The 24,720-nt window shown below is 39.2% G+C and overlaps 2 protein-coding genes across 21 annotated transcripts in view; both read right to left on the reverse strand.

The window, feature by feature from the left end:
- EIF5A2 (eukaryotic translation initiation factor 5A2) overlaps nucleotides 1-24,720 on the reverse strand; it is a 568,757-nt gene that overhangs the window by 465,526 nt on the left and 78,511 nt on the right. The window lies entirely within an intron of this gene.
- The window catches only part of TNIK (TRAF2 and NCK interacting kinase), a 451,082-nt gene that overhangs the window by 18,250 nt on the left and 408,112 nt on the right, over nucleotides 1-24,720 (reverse strand). For 18 of the 20 annotated variants that reach the window (XM_073626212.1, XM_073626214.1, XM_073626204.1 and 15 more), the window contains 6 exons: nucleotides 12,017-12,181; nucleotides 10,432-10,561; nucleotides 8,012-8,182; nucleotides 2,557-2,700; nucleotides 1,401-1,535; nucleotides 332-432 (listed from right to left, as the gene is read on the reverse strand). In XM_073626212.1, coding sequence (XP_073482313.1) covers nucleotides 332-432; nucleotides 1,401-1,535; nucleotides 2,557-2,700; nucleotides 8,012-8,182; nucleotides 10,432-10,561; nucleotides 12,017-12,181 — 846 coding nt within the window. The remainder of the gene's footprint in view (nucleotides 1-331; nucleotides 433-1,400; nucleotides 1,536-2,556; nucleotides 2,701-8,011; nucleotides 8,183-10,431; nucleotides 10,562-12,016; nucleotides 12,182-24,720) is intronic. The other 2 variants (XM_073626207.1, XM_073626216.1) reach the window with 2 other exon arrangements.

Below are 24,720 nucleotides of genomic sequence, written 5' to 3' on the forward strand. Positions count from 1 at the left end.
TCGGATGTCAGTCAAATGATGGTTTTCCAGCACGCCCATTGGACAGAAATCTGGCCCGTTGAAACTCTGTTTTTTCTGAACTCCTGTGGCTTGTCTTGTACCCCAAAACAATTGGTAACCCTAAACCCAGTGTGGGACTGAGAGACTTGTGGTGAAATATGTTGTATAGTTTTCCTTATACCAGGACCATAAACCGTATACTTTACTTTTGCTGAAGAAAGCCATTTGTGTTTGCTTGTTTTGAGAAACCAATAAAGACTATTTACTTTTACAAACAGCTTGCTGGTGATCTCGGGCCCTCCATATGACAATATAAATAAATGCTACATACCTTAAAAGCCATAAACTTATGGTACGGCTTTGGAGCCCAGGCATAAATCTCTACAGAACTCTTTAATGCAATAACCAAGAATTTGATTCTTTCATATTTTACTAGAAAAAAAAGAGTGAAACAAATACAGACTTCATCATTATAGAATCTTAATGCAGGAATATAAAAAAAATTAAATGTGCGAATACCTTTATCTATACTGTGCTATCACAACATGTTTCTTTTAACTTGATAGACCGCACACAGACTATTTTAAAGTGACCTTGTTGTTGAAAGCAGCATAAATAAAAATGTTCTTTTAAACAAAGACACTTCATACCTGTCTATCCTGACACGTGTTTATGAATCTTTGCTCTGTTACTAAACAAAGCTGCTTCAAGAATCTTTTGCATCCAATACATTTCCAGGTATGTTGGATGCTTGCATCCTCTACCGCATTCTTTGGTTCCTCTTGGCACCTCTATGCAACTACTGTGTCAGGCATATTTGCATAGCACCAGAGTGAGGATTTTACAAACATGTGCCCAGACTGATAATTATGAAGTGTAGAATTTTTTGTGACATTTTGTTTTTCAGCGACAGGGTGGAGTCAATATCTTGGTATTATGGTTCACTATATGCAATCCTATGTTTGCCATTTCCAATTTAAGTCAGAGCTAAACCGTTCTTATAATCTAAGCTTTTTTAAAAATTCTCCCCTACTTCATTTTTCATTTGCCAAACTGTCCAGTCCCTACCCAACAGAAGCTCCAGGCCCCTTTAGCCACTGTTCCTGGAGCACAACCTCTCAGGCAGGTCACCTAGATATTGTCAGAGTGACATTCTGGTATAGCCAGCCATTCGGTGACAACAGACAGCTGTCACCAACTGGTAAATTCTGACAGTTTAGTATTTCACATTAGGGATAGGGCAGTGGAGAGTAGGGGGGATTGTAAAAAAAAGCTTTGGTTAAAAGAGGTTTTGGGCCGCTATAATAAAAATAGGAATATCAGTCTTTATCCAAATGGCTGTTGAGGACTACTCCCCATGTGTACGGTATTTCTGTTGTAATACAATAAAGACAACTCACCAACTTTATAATGCACACAGCCTTCTAATTCCCCTACTGTTATCCAGCCCTGCTTCTTCTCTACCTCTGGATCATTGTGCAATATCCGGTTCCTCAGCCAGGAAAGGTAATAAACTCTTAGCTTGTTCTTTTTCCCTAATGAGACATATAACACAAGTCTTGAGAAAAAAAAAAAAAATTTGCGAAAGGATATGTTATTGTAACTTACATATAATTAATGTATATTTATACTGACATGTAAGGACAGGACCTAAACAGTACAAAAAAAGAACAGTATATTCAATAAGTGCAATAGGTCAGCTAGTGCATGTACTGAAGACAACTGTGAAATGGTTATGCTATACATACTAAGCGTGTTGGGGCCCCTTGGGGTAAAGGACCGCACTATACCGCAGATCGACACCAGCGGCAAAAAAGCGCCCTGAAGCGTTTCAGTTCGCATAGGCAGCGCTATACAAGTCACTCATTCATTCATACTCCTTATTCTGGGTGTTGCGTATGTGTGTATGTGTGTGTGTGTGTGTGTGTGTGTGTGTGTGTGTGTGTGTGTGTTATAAAATATATATATATATATATATATATATATACTGTTAGCACTGTTTACTGATGCAAGAGTTTTTATAGGAATAAAATGCCACACACTATGCAAATCTTGTAATTAGTTAACCAGATCTATCTAACGAAAATACTTAGTGGTAATGCCATTGCTTCATTATGATGTTTTATTTTTTTCTTTTATTTCACACATGCTTGTTTGACTCTCACACCTTTCCAGTCACAACTCTAATAGAATACCCAAATGATTTAGTGATAAAAAAGCATGGAGGCTGAACTGTAACTCACAGTTTGCCATTTTCTTGTACAACTTTAGTCACTTAAAATCTTTAAGTGTTCAAGCTCTTATTCTGTATAGTAAATGTATAATATTCTTTGAGTCACTCATCAGACTATGAAATTATCTACAGTGAATTACTTATTTGCATCAATACAACATGCATCGTGGGTGGGTGAGGGAACAAATGACTGTCCAGAACTTTGAAAACAAGGGAGTTGAGACTCTAGATCTGTTCTTGGTTTGTGGTACGGTCACTGACACAATGTGCCACTGGTTTCTTATACAGAAGCATAACAAGACTGAAAAAAGTCAATAACACACCTGATATGGTAACCAGGACATTCAGTCCCTCTAGAACATCCATCTGCTGAAACCTCCTCCTGTTGATAAGGCTGTAGACCTTTCCTTGCCCACTGCGGTCCAACAACATTAGCCCATTCTCTGTGCCCACTAGTAAGTTTACACCTGTGTGCAGAAAAAAAACAGATTTTTAGCACCAAATGGTTGTGAAACTGACATTTTTCATGATAAATTAAAATGCCATGTATCAGTTTGCCTCAGTTGTCAGCACATGCTAGCCAGCTTACATTAACTTTGATTACAGTTTTTAAAATGGTTGTAAACCTCAGATATGAAGTATGAACAAAGCATATCCTTCTATAGTGTATACTTGTCTCAAATAAAGTGGTAGTAAAGTCCATTTGTTTGTGTTTTACCTACAGTAGGCCTATAATAAGGCTTACCTGTAGGTACAGTAAATAACTCCTAAGCATGCAATGTTTAGGAGATATTTACTTGTGTAGTAGCCGGTGATGTCACCAACGCATGCGCTCTGTCAGCTGACTTCGCAGAGCCAGTCACTTAGGGAGCCACTGAGAGCCCGAGAGAGCTGCTCCTGCTCCCTCCACGGCCCAGTGCTCCAGTAAGTGAGAAGGGGGCAGAGCAGAGAGCAGTGACTGACAGTTACCAGCTCTCTGCTCAGGGAGCCCTGAGAACGAGCGATCGACGGTGTTTGATCGCGCTCAGTTCTTAGTGTTAGAGCCAGCGGGGAACAGATGCAGCACTGGTCCGATGCTGCATACACCTAGGCAAGAATGATTTTACAATAAAAAAAAATTGTATTTGAAGCCCTGATGTAGCCTAGTTCCAGTGATGCCAAACCTGCGCTAGAACCCTCAAGCACAGCACTCTGCAGTAAGTTTCCATATCTGCATATTGCCTTTTCTCCCACACTGGCTACAGGGCTTCCTATGCTTATCTAGTTTCTCAATTATCTACTAATGTTACTTAATTCCATTCATTATTACTTATAGCTAATACTACTGTTCCTTCGTTTCTTTTAATCAAATATATAGACAACCACTGGTCACTATTTTCTGTACTATACGTTATTTGTGTTCCCACACAGATGCACATATGCTGGGATTTAACATTTCACTACCATTCCCATATAGATTGACTGCTATGCTGCTTGTCCAGTTTAGTCCAGACCTTAGTCTTTGAGTTTTCAGTTAACTTTTTACTAACCTTTTTTCAAACGATGGGGTTGATTTACTAAAACTGAAGAGTGTAAAATCTGGTGCAGCTCTGCAAAGAAATCAATCAGCTTCCAGGTGTTATTGTCAAAGCTTAATTCAACAAGCTGAAGTTAGAAGCTGATTGGCTACCATGCAGAGCTGCACCAGATTTAGCACTCTCCAGTTTTAGTAAATCAATCCCTGTATATTTTTTCAAATAGGTCTGATGCAATTGCAAAGTGCCCCTATCCCTAATACATATCAGAAAAAACTTTTGGGTAACTGGTTGGGACTTTGATGACACACAACAAAAAGGTTTAAAATATAAAGTTTATTGTACATACATTAAAAACCACACCTACAAGTGTAGATACATTAAAAATACACAATCATATTGGTATCATGATATATCATCACAACAGATGACCAAAAGGACAAATATTTGAACTCCAACACGTTTCAATTCATCCAGAATCTTTATCAGGGAAATACTGTCCCAAAAAAGTTTTCCCTATATATTTTTTCCCTAATAATTTTCTTGTACAAAAGGTTTTTATTGAAAATATATATCAACAGAAAAGTACAATACAGTGATGGATACATCATGAATTAACAGGTATAAGGCTGCCGGTATCCGGCGGGTGGAGCTATTGTTCAAAGATTTAAGCCTGGACTCAGGGGGCTCAAAGCCGAGGCCAGGCGACATACCAAGGCATATCCTTATCCCGCGTATACTGGCGTAGCGGTATGGTATCAGCACGTATTAATATGAATGCAAACATACATGAATAACTAAAGAATACAAAGCGAGATGTTGTTGCAATACATACCGTTACATGAAAATAAATAAATAAATAAATAAAAAAAATAAATAAAAAATAAAATAAAAATAAAAATATAAAATAAAGAAAAACAAAAAGAACCAGTAATAAAATCAGATTAAATTGAATAACCTCAAAGAGGATAAAATACCTCTGAATGTAATAATTTGTGTGTTATATTAAATTTTCGGTCATTGTAGAATTAAGCCCGAGGGCCTGAATAAGGAGAAGGAGAGAAAAATTGAAAGTGGGAAAGGAGGGGGGTAGAAAGGAGGGAAAGGAGCGAAGGACCCTGGGGTGGGGGGAACGGAGGCTTGTTATAGGGAAAGGAGCATTAGATCAAATCTTGATGGGCGATTGTAAGTCACCCAGGGTTGCCATATCCTGAGGAACTTATCATGTGTGTCCAGCAATATGGCCGTAAGTTTCTCATTTACCATGATATCATTCACACTATTTTTAATTGCTTCAAAACTAAGGTTCGGGGTTTTCCAGGCTCTTGCTATGGTGAGTTTAGTTGCAGTGATTCCCTAATAATTTTCAAATGATTACTAGATTATTTTATATATGTTTGGCAATAAATCTTTACCACATCATGTTTTAATCATGTTTTCAGTATTTTGGTTTAAATGAATTATTATTGCTATTAATGTTATAATTCTTACTATTTTAGACCACAGTATTATATTACTTTTTATTATATTATTATATTAGATTATTTGTTTTTTATTTAAATATTACTTTGAAGGTTGTCAATTTACAAATAATTTATTATAAATTAGATTAATGGATGTGTCACCAAGAATTAGTCTGCTAAAATTACAACCTGTATTATAAAACACTAAACTGATACTGTAGTTAACATTAATTGGCGAATATTGTATTGTTGAATCTGTCATTGACTACATTTTCTATTGTATGCTTCCTGTAACCCCCGAAATTGGTTGAATTTTTCTCTTGAATAAACATAAAAGTTTCTGGACTTCACCAGTGGACTGATGCTTTCTTCCCTGACATGCCCTACAGCATGTGTGCCCAACCGCTGGCCCGCGGCGCCCTCGATGTGGCCCGCCATGTCTTGCTCTGAGATGGCGGGTTGGCAAGCCCAGATCGTGGGTTCTCCGAGCATTAGTGTGAAGAACAGAGCCGCCGCTAGAGGAAGCAGAGCCGATGCTTCCTGTATAATGCCGGCTCCTTCACAGGTGGAGTGATACCAAACGTACTCTGCCTGTGACAGGAAGCATCAGCTCTGCTCTCTACTGCAGCTGCATGCTTCTGTCACAATTATGCTCGGGGATGGCGGGTCAGCACACAGGAACCCGCGATCTGGGACAGCAGCCACCAGTATCGGTACCAGCCACCAGTATCTGTACCAGTACCAGCCAGCAGTACTGGTACCAACCAACAGTACCAGTACCAACCAGCAGTACCAGTACCAACCAGCAGTACCAGTACCAGCCAGCAGTAACAGTACCAACCAACAGTACCAGTATCAACCTGCAGTACCAGTACCAACCAGCAGTACCAGTCATCAGTACCAATACCCGCCAGAAGTACCTGCCAGCAGTACCAGTACCCACCATCAGTACCATCCAGCAGTATAAACCAGCAGTACCAGTACCAGCCAGAAGTACCCGCCAGCAGTACCAGTACCCACCATCCATACCAGCCAGCAGCATAAACCAGCAGTACCAGTACCAGCCAGAAGTGCCCGTCAGCAGTACCAGTACCCACCATCCGTACCAGTCATCAGTACAAGCCAGCAGTATAAACCAACAGTACCAGTACCAGCCAGCAGTACCCGCCAGCAGTACCAGTACCAGCCAGCAGTACCAGTCATCAATACTAGTACCAGCCAGCAGTACCAGTACCCACCAGCAGTACTAGCCAGCAGTACCAGTCAGCAGTACCCACCAGCAGTACCATACCAGCCAGCAGTACCAGTACCCACCAGCAGTACTAGCCAGCAGTACCAGCACCAGCCAGCAGTACCAGTACCAGCCAACAGTACCCGCCAGTAGTACCCACCGGCAGTACCAGCCAGCAGTACCAGTCAGCTGCAGGAATCCAGAGGAAGAAGTGAAGATTGAGGTCAGTTGAGGAGCAAGTAAACCGCTGTGCATCAGTATGAAAGCAGCCTTAGGCCCCTTTCACATGATCGGTCTGATCGGGTCCACCTGTCTGTTTTTCAGGTGGACTCAAACAGACTCTCCATTCACCTCTATAGAGCGGCAGATGTAAACGGACTTGTGTCCATTTACACCCACCTATCTGCAATCCGAGCTCCTTAAAAAAAAAAAAACAGAAGGGGATCTGTCCCTTTCTGTCTTGGCGGATCGGAGGGCCCTTAGGGTAGAGCGGGTTGCATCCGTGTCTGCTCTCCATATGCCGAGTGGACACCGACCTGCCATCCCCCTTTGCACTCATTGTCGCCCGAGACTGGTTACCAATTCGATAAAGTGGCCCGCGCTCCTCAAAAGGTTGGGCATCCCTGCCCTACAGGTTTCCACTAGGACCATCCGAAAAGGTTCTTTGCACCAGAGAGCTGCCACAAACTATCAAGTGCAATACTCCTAATAGGGCAGCGCACCTCATCTTCACCACAATAAGAGAAATTTGTAAGCTGACAGTGCAGGCTGCCTCTTTTAAAAATGCTAGTGGACTGCCTGTTATGCTGGGCATAAACGGTTATTTTTTTTGTTTTCAGCCAGCTCACTGAACAAAAGAAAAACAAACAGATTTCTCCATCCACACAAGTGAGGTGGATGGAGGAAGCCTCCTCCCCCCGTAAGGATATTGTATTCTCTATGCAGGTTTCTCCACTTTCAGCATATACAAATCAAGAAAAGTTTTCCAACATTCCTGTTTGACAGAAGTCGATTTAACGATTGATTTCTGTCAAGTGGGGGTTGCAACAAATGAACTGAAATTCAGGCCAGTCCCTGCTGAATTGGACAAATTTCGATCTGTTTATGCCCAGCTTAGAACATCTAACATTTTACTTTTCACCAATTTTCATTTGCTTTTCATGGGTCTGTAATTGAGACGTATTGAAGCCAGACACAGCCAAGAAGCTAGCAGTTTCAAATGGCAGCCCACATATTTCTTTTAAGCTTGGGGTACTTTAAAAAATGCTAACTGCCTGGCTTTCATGTAAAGGCAAGCTTGAATAATTTGAGTCATTCCCCAAAACACGTATATAGATTGTGAGTTCTGACATCATGTGGTAGCCTTTCTAATTTGAATACTTGTTCTAGGTCAGTGACTTACAAAGTACTGTGGTTCATGAAAATTTTCCCACACCAAACCAGAAAATCTGTTGTGTTGCCAATATATAAAAGGCAACCTGCATAAAAATTCATAGGGGATTAGGCTAAACATTCCAAAAAGGAAAATGCAGCAAAAATGTACTTTTCCCCAAAACAAAAGGTGACTTACCCCATAATGCTGCACAAAGTATCTCAGAATTAAAGCGTTTCTTGTATTTCCGGATCTCTGGAGTATCGCTGTGAGGACGAATATTGGTAGGGTTCACGTTTACCACTGATATTTTTCTGGCCTCATTCAGCTTGGCTTGTTCTTGTCTAAGCAGCTCGCTAGTAAACAGGGCTAAAAAAAACACTCTCTTCATTCAGCAAAAAAAGAATAAGAAAATGGAGCATGCGTGTTCTGTGACAAATCTCAGCATTTCACATTTCATACATGGGGTGGACTGCTTCGAGAGGGCTGCAGATGTTGCTGAACTACATCTCCCACAGTCCTCTGTCAGATAAGCATGTAGTATAGCAATAGCTGATGCTAACCCACTCATGATTAGACATTCTCATTCAGAGGGGAAAGGAGGTAAAGAAATAAAACTTCAAGCGCAGCATCAAAATAAAATAAATAAATCAAAATGGCCTAATATCCTTAAGCTGGGAAGAATGACAACTGGTGCTGCTTTGTTTTACACAATAATATTTATTCAGTGCTTTAATTACAGAAGTTCACTGACTGACCAGCAGATCTGGGGGTTTTAATAGTGATTAAAAAATATAAGTTACCTGAAAGATTGTAACACAGATCTAGTTAATTAATAAAAAATGGATGCAACAGATTATTGTGTACAGTTATTTAAAATCTGGCCATTTTGTAACATGTTTTGGACAGAGTGGGGAAGAGTTGAAACTGATGTCAGTTTTTTTTGTTTGTCACATTGACATAGAGTTTTTCCTTCCCTTCCTAACCATGCAAGAAATGGGTGGAGGGGTTGTCAGTATGACAGATTATACACAGAAAGCAATACAATCTAATCTTTCACCAAGTTTCTAAACCATGTATTTGCAAATTTGTGCAAATAAAGCTCTTTTTTTTAAGCAAATGGTTAGACAGTGTAATTTTGTTTTTTGTTTTTTTGCAGACTAGCTGGTAAGTGTGCAGATAACTTTTCTGTTTCTGAACAATGCAAACCCGATTGATGCTTTAAAGCTCATCTCCATGTTTTATTAAAGTTTAAAATGTTTGTTTGGACCAAGCTGGTCCAAACGAATGATTTCCTTCACTAACACATGCAGTGGCTGTTAGCTACATACATTACAGCATATGACACTGTGTTCCGGCAGTGGGACGTAGACTTCCAGTCCCGCTCCCAGAACAAATTCAAGTTGGACAGAGTGCCGATATTTAGAAAATAACTAAAACATGAAAATCAGCTTTAACATTTCCCAACTCTTATCAAAAAATGAAATAAAGAAGGCACAGACATAAAAAAAAAAAAAAAAAAAACGTGGATATTTTCAATAAGACATTCAGTTTTAGCCAACTTACTTAAAAGATATTAAACTAAATTGTCCGTTAAGGCATTTCTAATTATTTTTCAAGGGGATATCAGTATTGGGCAGCCCAAAATATATTAGCATCAGCTTTGACTAGATGATTAAGTGAAAAATGCGGTGATGGCAAGCATGGTGGTTTGTCCACTCTATAAGTTTCTTGTATGGCTTTTATGTTTACTTAGCTTAAAATAACTAAAGTAATCTAAAGTAAAGAATCTAAAGTACTGATGTTTTTTTATGAGTCAGTACTGGAGGAGGTTCTGCCATCCACTTAGATCCAGTCTTTGTCTGTAAAAGCAAGAGTGGTCCTGAGAAAATGTACCCTGTTGTAAGCCATGCCTTGTTTACAATAACAATGAGATCATTCCAATAAAATTGAAAGTGTGTTATCAGGCTAACAGCCATATGTGAACTGACCATTTCTGAAAATAAAAAATGTAAAGATGTGTAGCTTAGTCCCAAGCAGTTCTATTCAGAAACATTACTATGAGTGTAACCCAACAATGCTTCTATGCTTTGCCAGAAACATCATCATGCTTGAGGTCCACCATTTGCCATTGCATCCATTTACAAAATTAAAAAAGAAAATACTTTATATAAGAAATCTGGTCCAGTTTAAGGCTAGCATAGAGGAAATGAAAAGATTAATTAGTGATTCTGAACATTATGTGACCAACTGACACACATAATGTATTACTTTGGTGGATTTAATATTTTCTAATGAATTTATTTTATTAGTAAAGGAAGCAGCCATTGTGTCAATTCTTCCTAGCATTATATGGACTAAACTATCAGAAGTAGAAGTACTGTGTTGTAGTCCATAGCTAATACACATATAAGCTTTACCAGTTGAAAATTGGTATATTGCTAGTTGATCTGTTATTGACTGCTATGGGTGACCACACAGCACTGCTCTTAGTACTATGGTACTGGATAAAACCCTTACACTTACATTATAAACCGAAATAAATCACCTATACACCTATCTGTACACTACCATAAGAGCAATAAAGTGTTCACGTACAAACCATATCAACTCAATACCTGTTGCCGATGACTCTTCATCATCATCATCTTCATCTTCTTCATCATCGTTATCAGTGGGTGATGTCTGGAAAACTCTTGTATCAACAAATGGTGTAAAAGAGGCTTTTGTTGTACTTCCTACACCAAACTATAATGGTTAAAAAGAGGTAAAACATAATAAAAAAATAAAACAAAATAATCAAACATGTGCATTATAAACAAACATTTTACAATAACTGTAATAATATTAATGTGACAATAAGCAGCATTATTAGTGATAATGTAATTCTTATGGTAAAAATACTGTATAGAATTATATTAGTTTAAAAAGTAATCATAATTATATCAATAATAAACATGCATTACAAGTAAATACTTAATCCTAGAAGTACACAACACCTAAAGTCTAGAGTTTAGTGGCTCTCCATGCCTCACTCTGCTCAGGGAGGAGGAAATTTAAATCTGGTCACGCAAAAGTCAGTTGAATGCTGGTTTTGCACTAGCGACATCACACCAGTAAAGTGAATTGGATTTGATGCACAAATGCACACCATGGAACTTCAAATGCAGTCCAAAGCTTTTATTACAGAGAGATCACATCACTAAAACAGGTGCAACGTTTTGGAGCAGCGCAAGGTCACATGCCTGACAAAGGGGTCCTGCGCGGCTCTGAAAGATTGCACTTGTTCTTTTGTGATGTGATCTCTCTGCAATAAAAGCTTTGGATTGCATTTGAAGATCCATGGTGTGCTGATAAGTATGTGCATTGATCTGTGATATCGAGTGTGCAGCATGTAGTCACTACAGCACCCGCTACAGATGAGTCAAGTGATCCAGGAATGTGTGCAATGGGAATATAGACAAGAGTGAAGTGGATTCAATCTCACTACCCCGGTACCAGCATGCAGCAGACACACAAGATTACAAATTTTATCAGGATTTGATACCACCCTTTCTCACTAGGTGCTGTATACTAATGCATGTATTCCACAGATCAACTACTTTAGGAAAAAGTAGGCAAAATGCGACCACAAAAAACATTTTAGGATCCTTGACACTTTTTTTTGGCATTCATAAACTGCATCACAAAAAAAGAATGCAATGTAAACTCAACATTAAAATCTAAGCTATTTTTGTATCAAAACTATACTAATTACTCTAATTACTAGCTGTGTTGATGTATTTCTATAGCCCATTGCATCCCTATATATATATATATATATATATATATATATATATATATATACACATATATACATATATATATATACATATATATATATATACACACACACACACACACACATCAATTGTTTTTGTTCTGGAATACAGCTATGCCAAATAACAAATGGTGCATTAAGGAGGGCCCTACAGCATGCACCTGAGAAGAATAGAATTTGCTCAATTTTGGGGTACCAAAAGCAGTTATAAAGACACATCCTCCCTTCACCAGCAAACAACCTAACATGCATGCATCTGCAGTGCTAAAACAGGGTTAGCGAAGGAAAGATAAAGAGAAAAGAAATAAAGTAGCACCACGGTCAGTACTAGTAACCAGTTATCCAGTAAGCGGAAGTGTTAGTTTGGTACTGCCACCACCTACTTCAGTCCCAGTCTCCACTTCCTGTGCATGCGGTGAACCTCTCCCTATAGGCTCGGTTGGAGTACCCACCGGGGAGTGGCTCTGCTGGACTAAGTCAGGAAGATTTATGTGGCCGGCAAAACCATTACTTTCTGCATGGCCTGAGCGTTTTTTATCTCCAGATGTCTGCGGACACACAAAGGAAAGTACATGGACAACTCCATTACAAGAGCTTAATTGGCAGTTAGATGTCTGTATAGTAACGTGCATATCAAACAGTAGCAGAGTTCAGAAACACAGACACATAGACAAGCTGTATTATCCAGAAGGCTAAGCAATTTAGTAATGTACTGCTTTACAATCTTTGTATATTCAAAGCTATATTGCCTGTAAGCCCCAAAAGAAATGTACCCAGTATTCAAACCTGCCCAACAAAAAGGCATCTTCTCCGCATCTCCTTCACAATAGCATTTATACTTCCTTTGCAATTGTTTCAAGACATAGGGGGAGATTTACTAAAGGCAAATATACTGTGTGCTGCAAGAGCACTTGCTCCAGAGCTTCGTAAATGAGGTAAAACTTCACTTTGCAAAAAATACATGCAAGGAAAAAAAAACATCTTTTTTGTTTGTATATGATTGGATGATAGAAACCAGCAGAGCTTCCCCTCATTTCAGAGCTTCCCCTCAGATCCACAGCAAATGCACTTAAAGGGCATTTGCAGTGCACAGTATATTTTGCCTTTAGTAAATCAACCTCCCAGTGTTCACCTTCTAGGAAACCAAATATTTGTATACGGTTTGCAATGTATACAAATGTTTAACAAAACTAAAACAGCATACCACTAAAGGCAACTTGTGCCAGGAGAAATATATAAATTCACCGCTTTCTAAAAATGATAGTATCCTGGCTGCTAAATGCAAAAACAAACATTTAATATACTACAGCTTACAAGTCCTTAGGATGTGGTGGCTTTATTTGTTTTCTGTTATAGCCTTCAATTTTCACATGGTAATGCTGTGAATAACACAGTTCCTGTCCCTGGGTGGCTAAGCTCCAAGGCTTTTTTTCAGGGGGAACTTGGTGGAACTCACCACCTCTGGCTCAGACCCTTTGGTGCCTGCTCACCACAATCACTTGTAAACACAGAAGTCTGGTTTCTGTGTTTACAAGTGACAGCTCTGCACTGTAATGCAATCCTGGTATTTAATGCCCCTTTAAGACCCTCCTATTGTTTTTGTGAAATCTGACTGACCACACCCACTATTTGATGTGATTTGGAGGGTGTGTGTAGGGGGAGGGGTTTTGTGGGGCCGTGGCTAAGTTCCAGCACCTATTGTTTGAGAAAAAAAGCCCTGCTAAGCTCACTCACTCCACTGTATCTATGGGGGCCCCCATGGCTGCCACCCAGGCTGGACATTAAATATGTCTGTCTTTGTTCATTGCGATGACATAGGGGCTGACAGGACTGGTAGTTTACAGAGGAAAAATATGTTTGTTTGTGCTTTCTATTAAGGTCACAGGAGATGCTCAGGACACAACATTCTTGTAAAATAAACAGGTCTTTTCTTGCTTAAAATATTCTTAACACATAGAAAAAAAAAAAACTGACTCGTGCTCGACTAATATAGGTAGAGATTTGCAAAGCAATATTATAGGTACAATCTAGTTCTTGACATGCAGGTCGTGCAGCAAACAGACAACAGAAAACTGTGTCAAAGGAAACTAACAACAGGGCACAATGACCTGATGCATTAACACGGATAAAAAAAATTGACAATACATAAAATATACTCACAAGAAACCACAATTTAATGTGTCCATCAGGGGCCTGCAGCTGAAGATGGCATTCAACAATCCTTTGTATAAAGTGATGCTAACAACACAACACAATCTCCTGTGATTGGGGGCTTAGTCTATAGGTAGGTGGTGCAGCCAACCCTTTGGATAAAAGGTGGAATGCCAGTGCTTGCTACCCTCCTCAGAACAATGGGTATCCTTAGAACTGAAACATATAAAGAAGAAAGGAGGGCGCACCGACCTTGTGCATTACCAAAGATAAAATCAATTAAAAACTATAACAGCAGTAGTCATACTCACAAACAAACGTGTTAAAAAGGCTTGTCAGTACACCAGTAAATGGAACCGTGTCTCTAGACACCTGCAACCTGGACCGGGTATTGAAGGGGACCAGATGGCATCACAAATGGCTATTTTGAGGGAGGACCCTCTTCATCGGAGCCAAAGCGGTGAACGACTGGCCCCCTCTGGTTACGGGCTAGCGACACATCCATGCTGGCAGGGAAGGGATATAGGATGTTGGATAATAGCATACACTTCCGATTGATCCACTTAGTGGGTAGAGTCCACTCTGATGGGCATTGTAGGATCTGGTGGGTGTTTGCTTGGACATGTGTATGTGGATATATATAGAGGTAACCAGAGGGGGCCAGTCGTTCAACGCTTTGGCTCTGAGGAAGAGGGTCCTCCCTTGAAATGTGTTAGCCATTTGCGATGACATCTGGTCCATTTCAATACCCGGTCCAGGTTGCAGGTGTCTAGAGACATGGTTCCATTTGCTGGTGTACTGACAAGCCTTTTTAACATGTTTGTTTGTGAGTATGACTACTGCTGTTTTAGTTTTTAATACTTTTTATCTTTGGTAATGCACAAGGTCGGTGTGCCCTCCTTTCTTCTTTATATATAAAGTGATGTTGCCTGGGAGCCATTTCACGCAGAAATCCAGGACGCAGTCCCTTGTGCACACGCAACCGTGCTGCTGGCCATGGAGGGTTGCTGAATGTCACCTTCTGCCGTTGGCCCCTGATAGATCCAAGAAATTTTGACTTCTTGTGAGTATATTTTATGTATTATCCGTGCTAATACACTAGGTCATTGCACCCTGTTCTCAGTTTCCTTCTACTCTGAAATGTAGCCTAAAAGAAAAAAATAAATAATGCAGCCTGAACATTTAAGGACTGGTAAGCTGCAATATTACATCTTTGTTTTCCTTTAAAGCCCAGTTGCAGAGTTAAAATTGCATTTTTTTTTTCAAGTACTGTATGCATCAGAAGGAGATCACTTCAAAGCAAACCTGACAGTAAAAAGCAAAGCCTGTGTAATATATCAGGACCCCTCCCCCCAAATCAGCAGCAGAATCACAAATTTCACAAGAATACACTTATGCATTATGCTTAAAGTGATTTTGAGTTATCCTAAACTTACATACTTTTTCAACATTTGTCACACATTCAGCAAATCTTATTGTTTTAGAGACCAACAGTTGCTGGGATTGGGGTTTTCTTTCAGCTTGGCTGTGCAGACACCCAGGGCACCTGGCGACTGGGGTCCCCGTGATCCCCACTGGGGAGGACCCTATTCTTGGGTTCCCCTCTCGGGGTTCGGGTGACTCCTGTTCACCCAGTGCCTAACTCTACGCCACAATTTGCTCCAATTTAACATCAGGCCCTCTCCACCATGTCATGTTTTGTGTCAGACATCTTCACTCTCCCTTCTGTTTATTTAAGCTTCATGTACACTGGATGTTGTTTAACCTCTCCTGAACGATTTAACTTGATAGCTAGTAACTGGCATCCAAAAATGTCTGTTTAGCCACGTTTGAATGCAGCGTTTAATCGTGCTTAGCTGCGTTTGTGTCTAGAGGCATTTGAAAAGAAAGAAAAATGGAACGACTTACCGCGTTTAGCAGCGTTTACAGGCATTTGGCGTTTCAATTGCCTCGAACATCCGTCTGAACCCATTTTTTTGCATTCCAAAAAATGCTTCTAAACTCAACTGCCTAGAAATGACTATAAACAACCCTGTGAACATGTACTGACAAGATAACCTAGAGAAGAGTTCAGAGGCAGCTGAAAAAAAGTCCAACTGCTCCTAAACGTCCGTTTACCAGCAGCAGTGTACATGAGGCCTTATACCTATAATACCAACAGTTTTTTTCCTTTTTTTTATATTTGGGCTGTGGTCCTATTACTCATGGGATGTCTTTCACCCTATGTTACTATGATATCTTGTTAAAGAACATCTATTTACTTTTATCAATATTTTTATTTATTTTTTGTATTACTTTTTTTTTTCCCCGCATGTTTATATCTTTATTTCTTATTATTTATATTTATTTTTGCATTCATATTTTTGAAATTCACATTTTGATTTTTTTATTTTGATTATTTAACATTTTTTATTTTTTTAGCTTTTAGTTTTATTTTGGTCACAGTTTTTTCAATTGACCCAGTTCCCTACAGTTTTTTTCCTCTTTCTTTTTTACTTTCTTGCTTCTATTTATTACGGGGAAAAGGGCCCTTCTATATTATGTGGACAATTCTGTTTACTGCAAGGTCCACTTTAATGTAAATACCTTGATTTTTGTATATAATTTGATTACTACAGAAACACTATCTGCTTTGCAGTGCTACACAATGGTTGTGCATTGCAATGCTTCTCATAAGGGAAGTCTAGGAGCTGGAACTCTGACTCACTGGAAAATGCAGTGAGAGAACCCTCTAGTTAATAATTTAATAAATAACATTAAAAAATATATATATATATTTTCTTTTTTATCTATGTAAATATGAACTATTATATACAATTATGTATTCTTTTATTTGATTAGCAGCTCCTTACTCCTTTGTTGTAAAAACACATGTACAAAGATCAATAGCTCAAGCTGAAATGTACACCCCCAAGAGAAGAATCAGAACACTGATTTGTTCTCAACCCTCTATTTCTTCAGATGGATCCTTTTAGGGTTCTATTTAGAGGCAATGCCCAGTGCTTTGAGAATACTCGTAATAGAACTATGGACAATTGGTACGCTAAAAAGCTATAAGATTGGTTCCACTATAAAATATTACTTCTTATGCACCTCCATCGCAACTAATATTAAAACTTCAAATTTTAATAGTAAAGTAAGAGCAAATGTAATTTTCAGTTTTCTTCCAATCTCCAATATGCATAATAATTGAAACCTTCCAAATACTAAGCTTCCCAGGTAGAATTATGGATCGAGCAAGAATTAAATGATCTTTGATGTCAGCTCTGCATGAATCTCTTCCTGCATGCACTGCCAGGATTGACATTTATTTAATGAAAACCTGAGCATGAATCACTGTTCCCCCTCAGCTGCCACATGTGCATATGTAGTGTAGTGAAGCATAGCCCGGATAAAATAAAATATTTATTATACATTTCTCAGCAGTCATTTTGCCAGTTTGCCAAGAAACTCTTAGGACTTGCTCTGCATTTGTAAAAAGCAGGAAGTGATTTATTGGGGAAGATTCTGAACGCTGGATGCAAGACAACCAGACTCAAAAATCAATGTTCTGGGGGAATGCTAGGATATTTTTCACTCACATCCTAGCTAATTTTCAGTGATCCGTGATAGCCCAGATCAATAAAAGAAGCATGATAAGAATCTCAATGTTTATCTAACATTTTTACACTTCCTCTCTTATAAAGCTTTTGAATTTGAGCATCAGGTATCATTTTTTTTTTCAGTATGTACATTGCCTTGCAAAAGTATTCACCCCCCCTTGCCATTTTTCGTGTTTTGTTGCCTCACAACCTGGAATTAACATGGATTGTTTGAGGATTTGCATCATTTACTTTACAGAACATACCCAGAATTTTTTTTTTTTTATTGTGAAGAAAAAAAAAAAACAAATAGGACAAAATAACAGAAAAAGTCAATGTGCATAACTATTCACCCCCCTAAAGTCAATACTTTGTAGAGCCACCTTCTGCGGCTATCACAGCTCCAAGTCACTTTGGAAGTCTCTATGAGCTTGCCACATCTTACCACTTTGATTTTTGCCCATTCCTCCTTCTGCTCCAGCTCCTTCAAGTTGGATGGTTTGCGCTTGTGAACAACAATCTTTAAGTCTGACCACAGATTTTCTATTGGATTTAGGTCTGGGCTTTGACCAGGCCATTCCAACACATTTACATGTTTCCCCTTAAACCACTCAAGTGTTGCTTTAGCAGTGTGTTTGAAGTCATTGTCCTGCTGGTAGGTGAACTTTCGTCCTAGCCTCAAATCACACATAAAGCCCAACTCTATGGAGCATACAGCTAATTGTCATCCTATGTACAGATACTCCAGTCTCTGCTGTGGAATTCTGCAGCTCCTCCAGAGTTTTCCTTAGGTCTCTGTGCTGCCTCTCTGATTAATGCCCTCCTTGCCCGGTCCGTGAGTTTTGGTGTGTGGCCGTCTCTTGGCAGGTTTGCTGTTGTGCCATATTCTTTAATTTGGTTATGATAGATTTGATGGTGCTCCTATGGATTATCAAAGATTTGGATTTTTTTTATAACCTAACCCTGACTTGTACTTTTTAACAACATTGTCCCTTGCTTGTTTGGAGAAGTTCCTTAGTCTTCATGGCAGTGTTTAGTTAGTGATGCCTCTTGCTTAGGTGTTGCAGCCTCTGGGGCCTTTCAAAAAGGTGTGTATATGTAATGACAGATCATGTGACACTTAGATTGCACACAGGTGGACATCATTTCACTAATTATGTGACTTCTGAAGGTAAATGGTTGCACCAGAGCTTTTATGGGCTTCATAACAAAGGGGGTGAATACATACGCACATGCCAATTATCAGTTTTTTATTTCCAGAAAATAGTTTTATGAATATATTTTTCTAATTTTACTTCACCAACTTAGACTATTGTGTTCTGATCCATCACATATAATTCAGCTTAAAAAAACATTGAACTAAAGGGTGTAAGGTAACAAAATAGGTAAAAAGCCAAGAGGGTGAATACTTTTGCAAGACACTGTATGTTGCTTGTGTTCATAACTCAAGAGGCCTTCTTTTAAGCTTATATTGCTTTCTTCAATATTAATAGAAGAACACCCCACTGTTCTATAGTCCCAAAACTTGAAATCAAAGTCTACATAATTAACTACTGCAATTTTTCCTAGGTGTGTATAAAGAGAATGTCCACCAGAAGTAATCGGACATTGGATACACACAGATTGCTCAATATGGCAATGAGCAGGGACTTGACTTTCAGTGATATGACTGGTTGATATGGGTAACACTTTAGCTTCGCTCTATGCGCTTCTCCACTGATTAAGCCCAAGAGATTTTATGCAAGAATGTGTACTACAAATTGGTTTAATATGGTTCAAGAGGACCAGTTTTAAACAGGGACCCAGAAATTATATTTCATAAAGGTTCATATGAGATTGTGAAATCTTAACTGCTCAGCTGCATAACCTCATTTCCTACATGCACCATCCCACATAAAATACACAGGTTATTGTTGCCGCTGCTGACCTCCCTTTTGAAAAAGCTAACTAATCAAATTGTAGCCTAAATAATTCCTGCAGTACAGTTTTTCTTTGAATGAATGTTAACACTGTTTTTTCTCCAAGAAAGAAGTCCATTTAGAAGCCTAAACATCTTCCATATGGAATAGATGTAGTCCTAACAGAATAAGGCAGAACTGATGTCACACTGGTGCACAGGACTTTAGGCTATTCATATACATTTAATGTATATTTGTGCAAGTTTGTAACTATTTATCACATTATCAGAGAAACATTTCATTATTTGATTCTCATATAAACGTCTATGACTTACTATATGTCTATAAATTATTGAAATCTCAACCCAAATTGAGAATACAATATGTCCAAGACTAAATTGTGGAACTACATAAAATCATATAACCACAAACTGTATTACATAAAAATCAGCAGTAATGTGATCCGTGACTTGATCAATTAGCAGATAAAGTCTCTAAATAAAGTGAAAAAATTGTCCACCCGTGCAAAAAAATTAACCAGCATAAAGTCCACACAAAGATGAACATTCATCTGTTATATAACAGAAAGTTGTGTAATCCACCAGAGTAGAAGGGGTTACGCCTTACCAGACAGAGATGATCCCCCATTACAGAGTATCATAGAAGGCATATCAGCTGTGATGGCAAGTATTACCTGTGCTAGACTGCCATTGTGCATCAGATCGTCACATTAATCGTCAGATGGAAAGTATGGCATGTAACAAAGATAGAAGAAACTCCGATCGTGTAAAACCTTTAACAATTTTATCAATATAAAAAAAAGATGCACACTTACAAACGTAGTTGTTAATCAAGCATAAAGTCCGCTGTGCCGGCCGAACACACACGAACAAACCCATCCTGCTGGAAGTAAACACAGAGATTGAGGTGACGTCAGCGCGTCATCCTACTCCGCCCTACGCATTTCGTGATAGGTCACGTCATCCAGGGGCACGGGCGGCGTGCTGCGTCACCTCCCTAAGTACCGGAACCCCATAGCCAAGCCTCGCTCTGAACCGTGATCCACTAATAAGCATCCAAAATGCCTGAGATGGACCACAAGGTCAGAAGCGAATGGCCAATGGGTATTAAAAATGTTACTGATAACAATAAAACTTATAATGAAATAAAATGATAAAAAAGAAATCAAATGTCTAATATCACTCTGGTATTCCATATATCCCACCAAGATAGGACGTGAATAGACAAAGAAAACAGGTTGAAAATGAAAGGAATGGCACCCTTGTATGTCTCTCTAATAGGGGTTCAACCAAAGGTATCAAAATGCTAATAAACCCCATCAAACTGAAGCTATTCATGAGGACCTTTATATTTCAAAAAGGACCTTCCATGTATATATCAAGGAGGTTGCTGGTAAAATTCATATTCATATCGATCGTAAGTCTGAACAGAAATGCTATCGGCATGTTAGAGATGGTACATATGGAGTATTTAAAATGTGGCATTGATATAATTGATAACTGGTGATTATATGTAAACGACATCCAAATAACCAGCTTCTCTCACTGATCTATTAAATATAAATGGATTAAGATGTTTTGAAACAAATCTGATATCTGAAACCGGAAACAGAAAAAAGTAACCATTGGAGCCACAGCCATAATGAAAAATACTGACATCTAGTGGTACGATCATAAAGTGCACAGCAAAATTTCACTGAGGAATGAAAAACACTATGTTCAAACCAAAAAAGTTAAAAAATCATTATAGTCCTTTGTTTGGAGATTTCAAAAGCCTATAACTGGTGCCACAAAGTATAAATTTTAAAATATATAAAAAATAATAAGAATTAAAATTAAATAAATTTATAAAATACATAATAAAAAGATATATGTAACGGCCCACTGAAAACAAGCCTAAAATTTGTGGACAAGGGCTCAGAGCACCAATGGACCCACAATCCACAACTGTCGCTGCTCCTAGATCCAGTTTAAATAAACACATACATTTGTTTTGACTACCCATCCACATCTAGACATGGCTTCCTCTAGGTGACCCCTTTTACCACCTGCGGACCTGGCTCCATGTGTGTGGCTCCCTTCTGGGGGTGGCGGCCCATTTCCCCCGGGAGCTGCGATGCACAAATGGGGTTGCCTTCATTCTCCCCTGCTGTCTCCGCCTCCCCACTCCAGAGGGGGCGGAGCCACCAGTGCATCAGCGTCATGCCTTGTGCTATAGTGGGAGACTTCCGCATACGGCGGTGTCCCCACCTCTTGACCACAGTAACAGCCGGACATTGGGCGGGGACCTCTGCTGCGTCCCACCGCTCCTTGGCGGACGTGGTTGGGCGGTCCCCCTCACCGACGTTTGTATGACGTTGGGGGTGGAGGTTACGGTGGACGTCCGGGCATTTAAGGTGGGGGTTTTGGCATGGTCAGTCTCCTCTGTTCCCATCTGGCGTCTTTCACATTTTGATAAGAGAGCACACTGGTAAGCACCACTCTCACACTCAGATCGACATGTTACCTCACTAGTGTACCCCTTATTCATACAGGTACACCCTCGAGTCTTACTGGCCATTGATTTATATTTATATTAGAGAGACATACAAGGGTGCCGTTCCTTTCATTTTCAACCTGTTTTCTTTGTCTATTCACGTCCTATCTTGGTGGGATATATGGAATACCAGAGTGACATTAGGCATTTGATTTCTTTTTTATCATTTTATTTCATTATAAGTTTTATTGTTATCAGTAACATTTTTAATACCCATTGGCCATTTGCTTCTGACCTTGCGGTCCATTTTGGGCATTTTGGATGCTTATTGGTGGATCGCGGTTCAGAGCGAGGCTTGGCTATGGGGTTCTGGTACTTAGGGAGGTGACGCAGCATGCCGCCCATGCCCCTGGATGACGTGACCTACCACAAAACGCGCAGGGCGGAGCAGGACGACGCGCTGACGTCACCTCCATCTCTGTGTTTACTTTCAGCGGGACGGGTTTGTCCATGTGTGTTCGGCCGGCACAGCGGACTTTATCCTTGATTAACAACTACGTTTGTAAGTGTGCATCTTTTTTATACTAATAAAATTGTTAAAGGTTTTACACGATCAGAGTTTCTTTGTTACATGCCATACTTTCCATCTGACGATTAATGTGACGATCTGAGGCACAACGGCAGTCTAGCACGGGAAACACTTGCCATCACAGCTGAAATGCCTTCTATGATCCTCTGTAATGGGGGATCACCTCTGTCTGGTAAGGAGTAACCCCTTCTACACTGGTGGTGGAGTACACAACTTTCTGTTATATAACAGTTGAAGATTCATCTTTGTGTGGACTTTATGCTGGTTCATTTTTTTGCACGGGTGGACAATTTTTTCACTTTGTTTAGAGACTTTATCTGCTAATTGCTCAAGTCACGGATCACTTTACCACTGATTTTTATGTAATACAGTTTATGTGTTCATATGATTTTATGTAGTTCCACAATTTAGTCTTATATATTGCATTCTCAATTTGGGTTGAGATTTCAATAATTTATAGCATGATTCAGGTGTTTTTTCTTTTTTCTTTTACTATATGTCTATTCACATTTAAATCAGTAATACCTAGTAGAGTAGTGTAAGCATATCTACTAAAAGGTTCCCTGTACAGTAGAATACATTATATTCAACTTTGTTTACATTACTGTGTATTCATCTTTACTGTTTGATATGTCTCTCTCTCTCACACAGTATATACACAGTACTGTGTAAACGTTTTAGGCATTTGTGAATAAATACTGTAAAGTAAGAATGCTGTCAAAAATATGTTTTAATTGTTTACATTTATCAATTTACAAAGTGCAAAGGGAACGCACAGAGAAAAAAAATCTAAATCACATCAATAGTGAGACTACCTTTGCCTTCAAACCAGCATCAATTCTTACACTTTGTACATTTGCACAAAGTCAGGGATTTTGTAAGATTAGAGTCAGGTGTAGGATTAACCAATTGTACCAAGCAGGTGCTAATGATCATCAATTTCATATGTAGGTTGAAACACAGTCACTAACTGAAACAGCTGTGTAGGAGGCTTAGAAGGAACAGCCAAACTCTGCTACTAAGGTAAGGTTGTGAAAGACAGTTGCATGTTTGCCAAAGGGCTGGAGAGCATTACAACAATGAATGACTGCAAGCAACAGTGAAACATGGTGAGGGTTCCTTGCAATTTTGGGGCTGCATTTCTGCAAATGGAGTTGGCAATTTGGTCGGGATTAATGGTGCTCTCAATGCTAAGTAATACAGGCAGATACTTATCCATCATGCCATACCATCAGGGAGGTATGTGATTGGCCCCAAATTTATTCTGCAGCAGAACAATGACCCCATACAGTCAATATCATTCAGAACTATTTTCAGCGTAAAGAAGAACAAAGAGTCCTGAAAGTGATGGTTTGGCCCCCACAGAGCCCAGTTACCAACATCATAAGGTATGTCTGGGATTACATGAAGAGAGAAGGATTTGAGGCAGCCTACAACCACAGAAGATTTGTGATTAGATCTCGAAGATGGTTGGAACAAGCTACCTGCTGAGTTCCTTCAAAAACTGTGTGTAATGCCGCGTACACACGACCGGACTTTACGGCATACTTGGTTCGGTGGACCAGAGTCCGTCGGACAATTCGATCGTGCGTGGGCTCCAGCGGACTTTTTTTCCCCAAAAGTTCGACGAACCTAGAAATGAAACATATTTCAAATCTTTTCGACAGACTCGAGTCCGGTCGAAAAGTCCGCTCGTCTGTATGCTAGTCCGATGGACAAAAACCGACGCTAGGGCAGCTATTGGCTACTGGCTATGAACTTCCTTGTTTTAGTCCGGTCGTACGTCATCACGTATGAATCCATCGGACTTTGGTTGATCGTGTGTAGGCAAGTCCATTCATTCATAAAGTCCGTCGTAAAGTCCGCAGGACAAAGTCTGCCGTAAAGTCCGCTCGTGTGTACGCAGCATAAGTGTACCTAGAAGGATTGATGCTGTTTTAAATGCAAAGGACTGGTCACGCAAATATTGATTTGATTTGGATCTCTCTTCATTCATTTTATCCATTTTGTTAATTGGCAAAAATAAACTATTAACACTTCTATTTCTGAAAGCATTTTTAATTTACAACATATATGTATGTATGTATGTATATGTGTATATATATATATATATATATATATATATATATATATATATGAAACAACACCATATTTTGAAGAAGGGTGTGATCTGTATTAGCCTGAAACTGTTACGATGATGGTCCATATACTTTGGATGTTTTGATCATATTTTGCATTATAACATTTTTTGTGCAGCAATTCCTTTTTGTCGTTTCCTATAATATAAGCCTTTGGAAGGGCTTGATTGTTTGCACTTGTTACTTCGACCAACGTACACCTCACCATTCTGAACATATATATATATACATATA

The sequence above is a fragment of the Aquarana catesbeiana genome, linkage group LG04, assembly GCF_042186555.1.
Source record: "Aquarana catesbeiana isolate 2022-GZ linkage group LG04, ASM4218655v1, whole genome shotgun sequence".
Taxonomy (NCBI): Eukaryota; Metazoa; Chordata; class Amphibia; order Anura; family Ranidae; genus Aquarana; species Aquarana catesbeiana.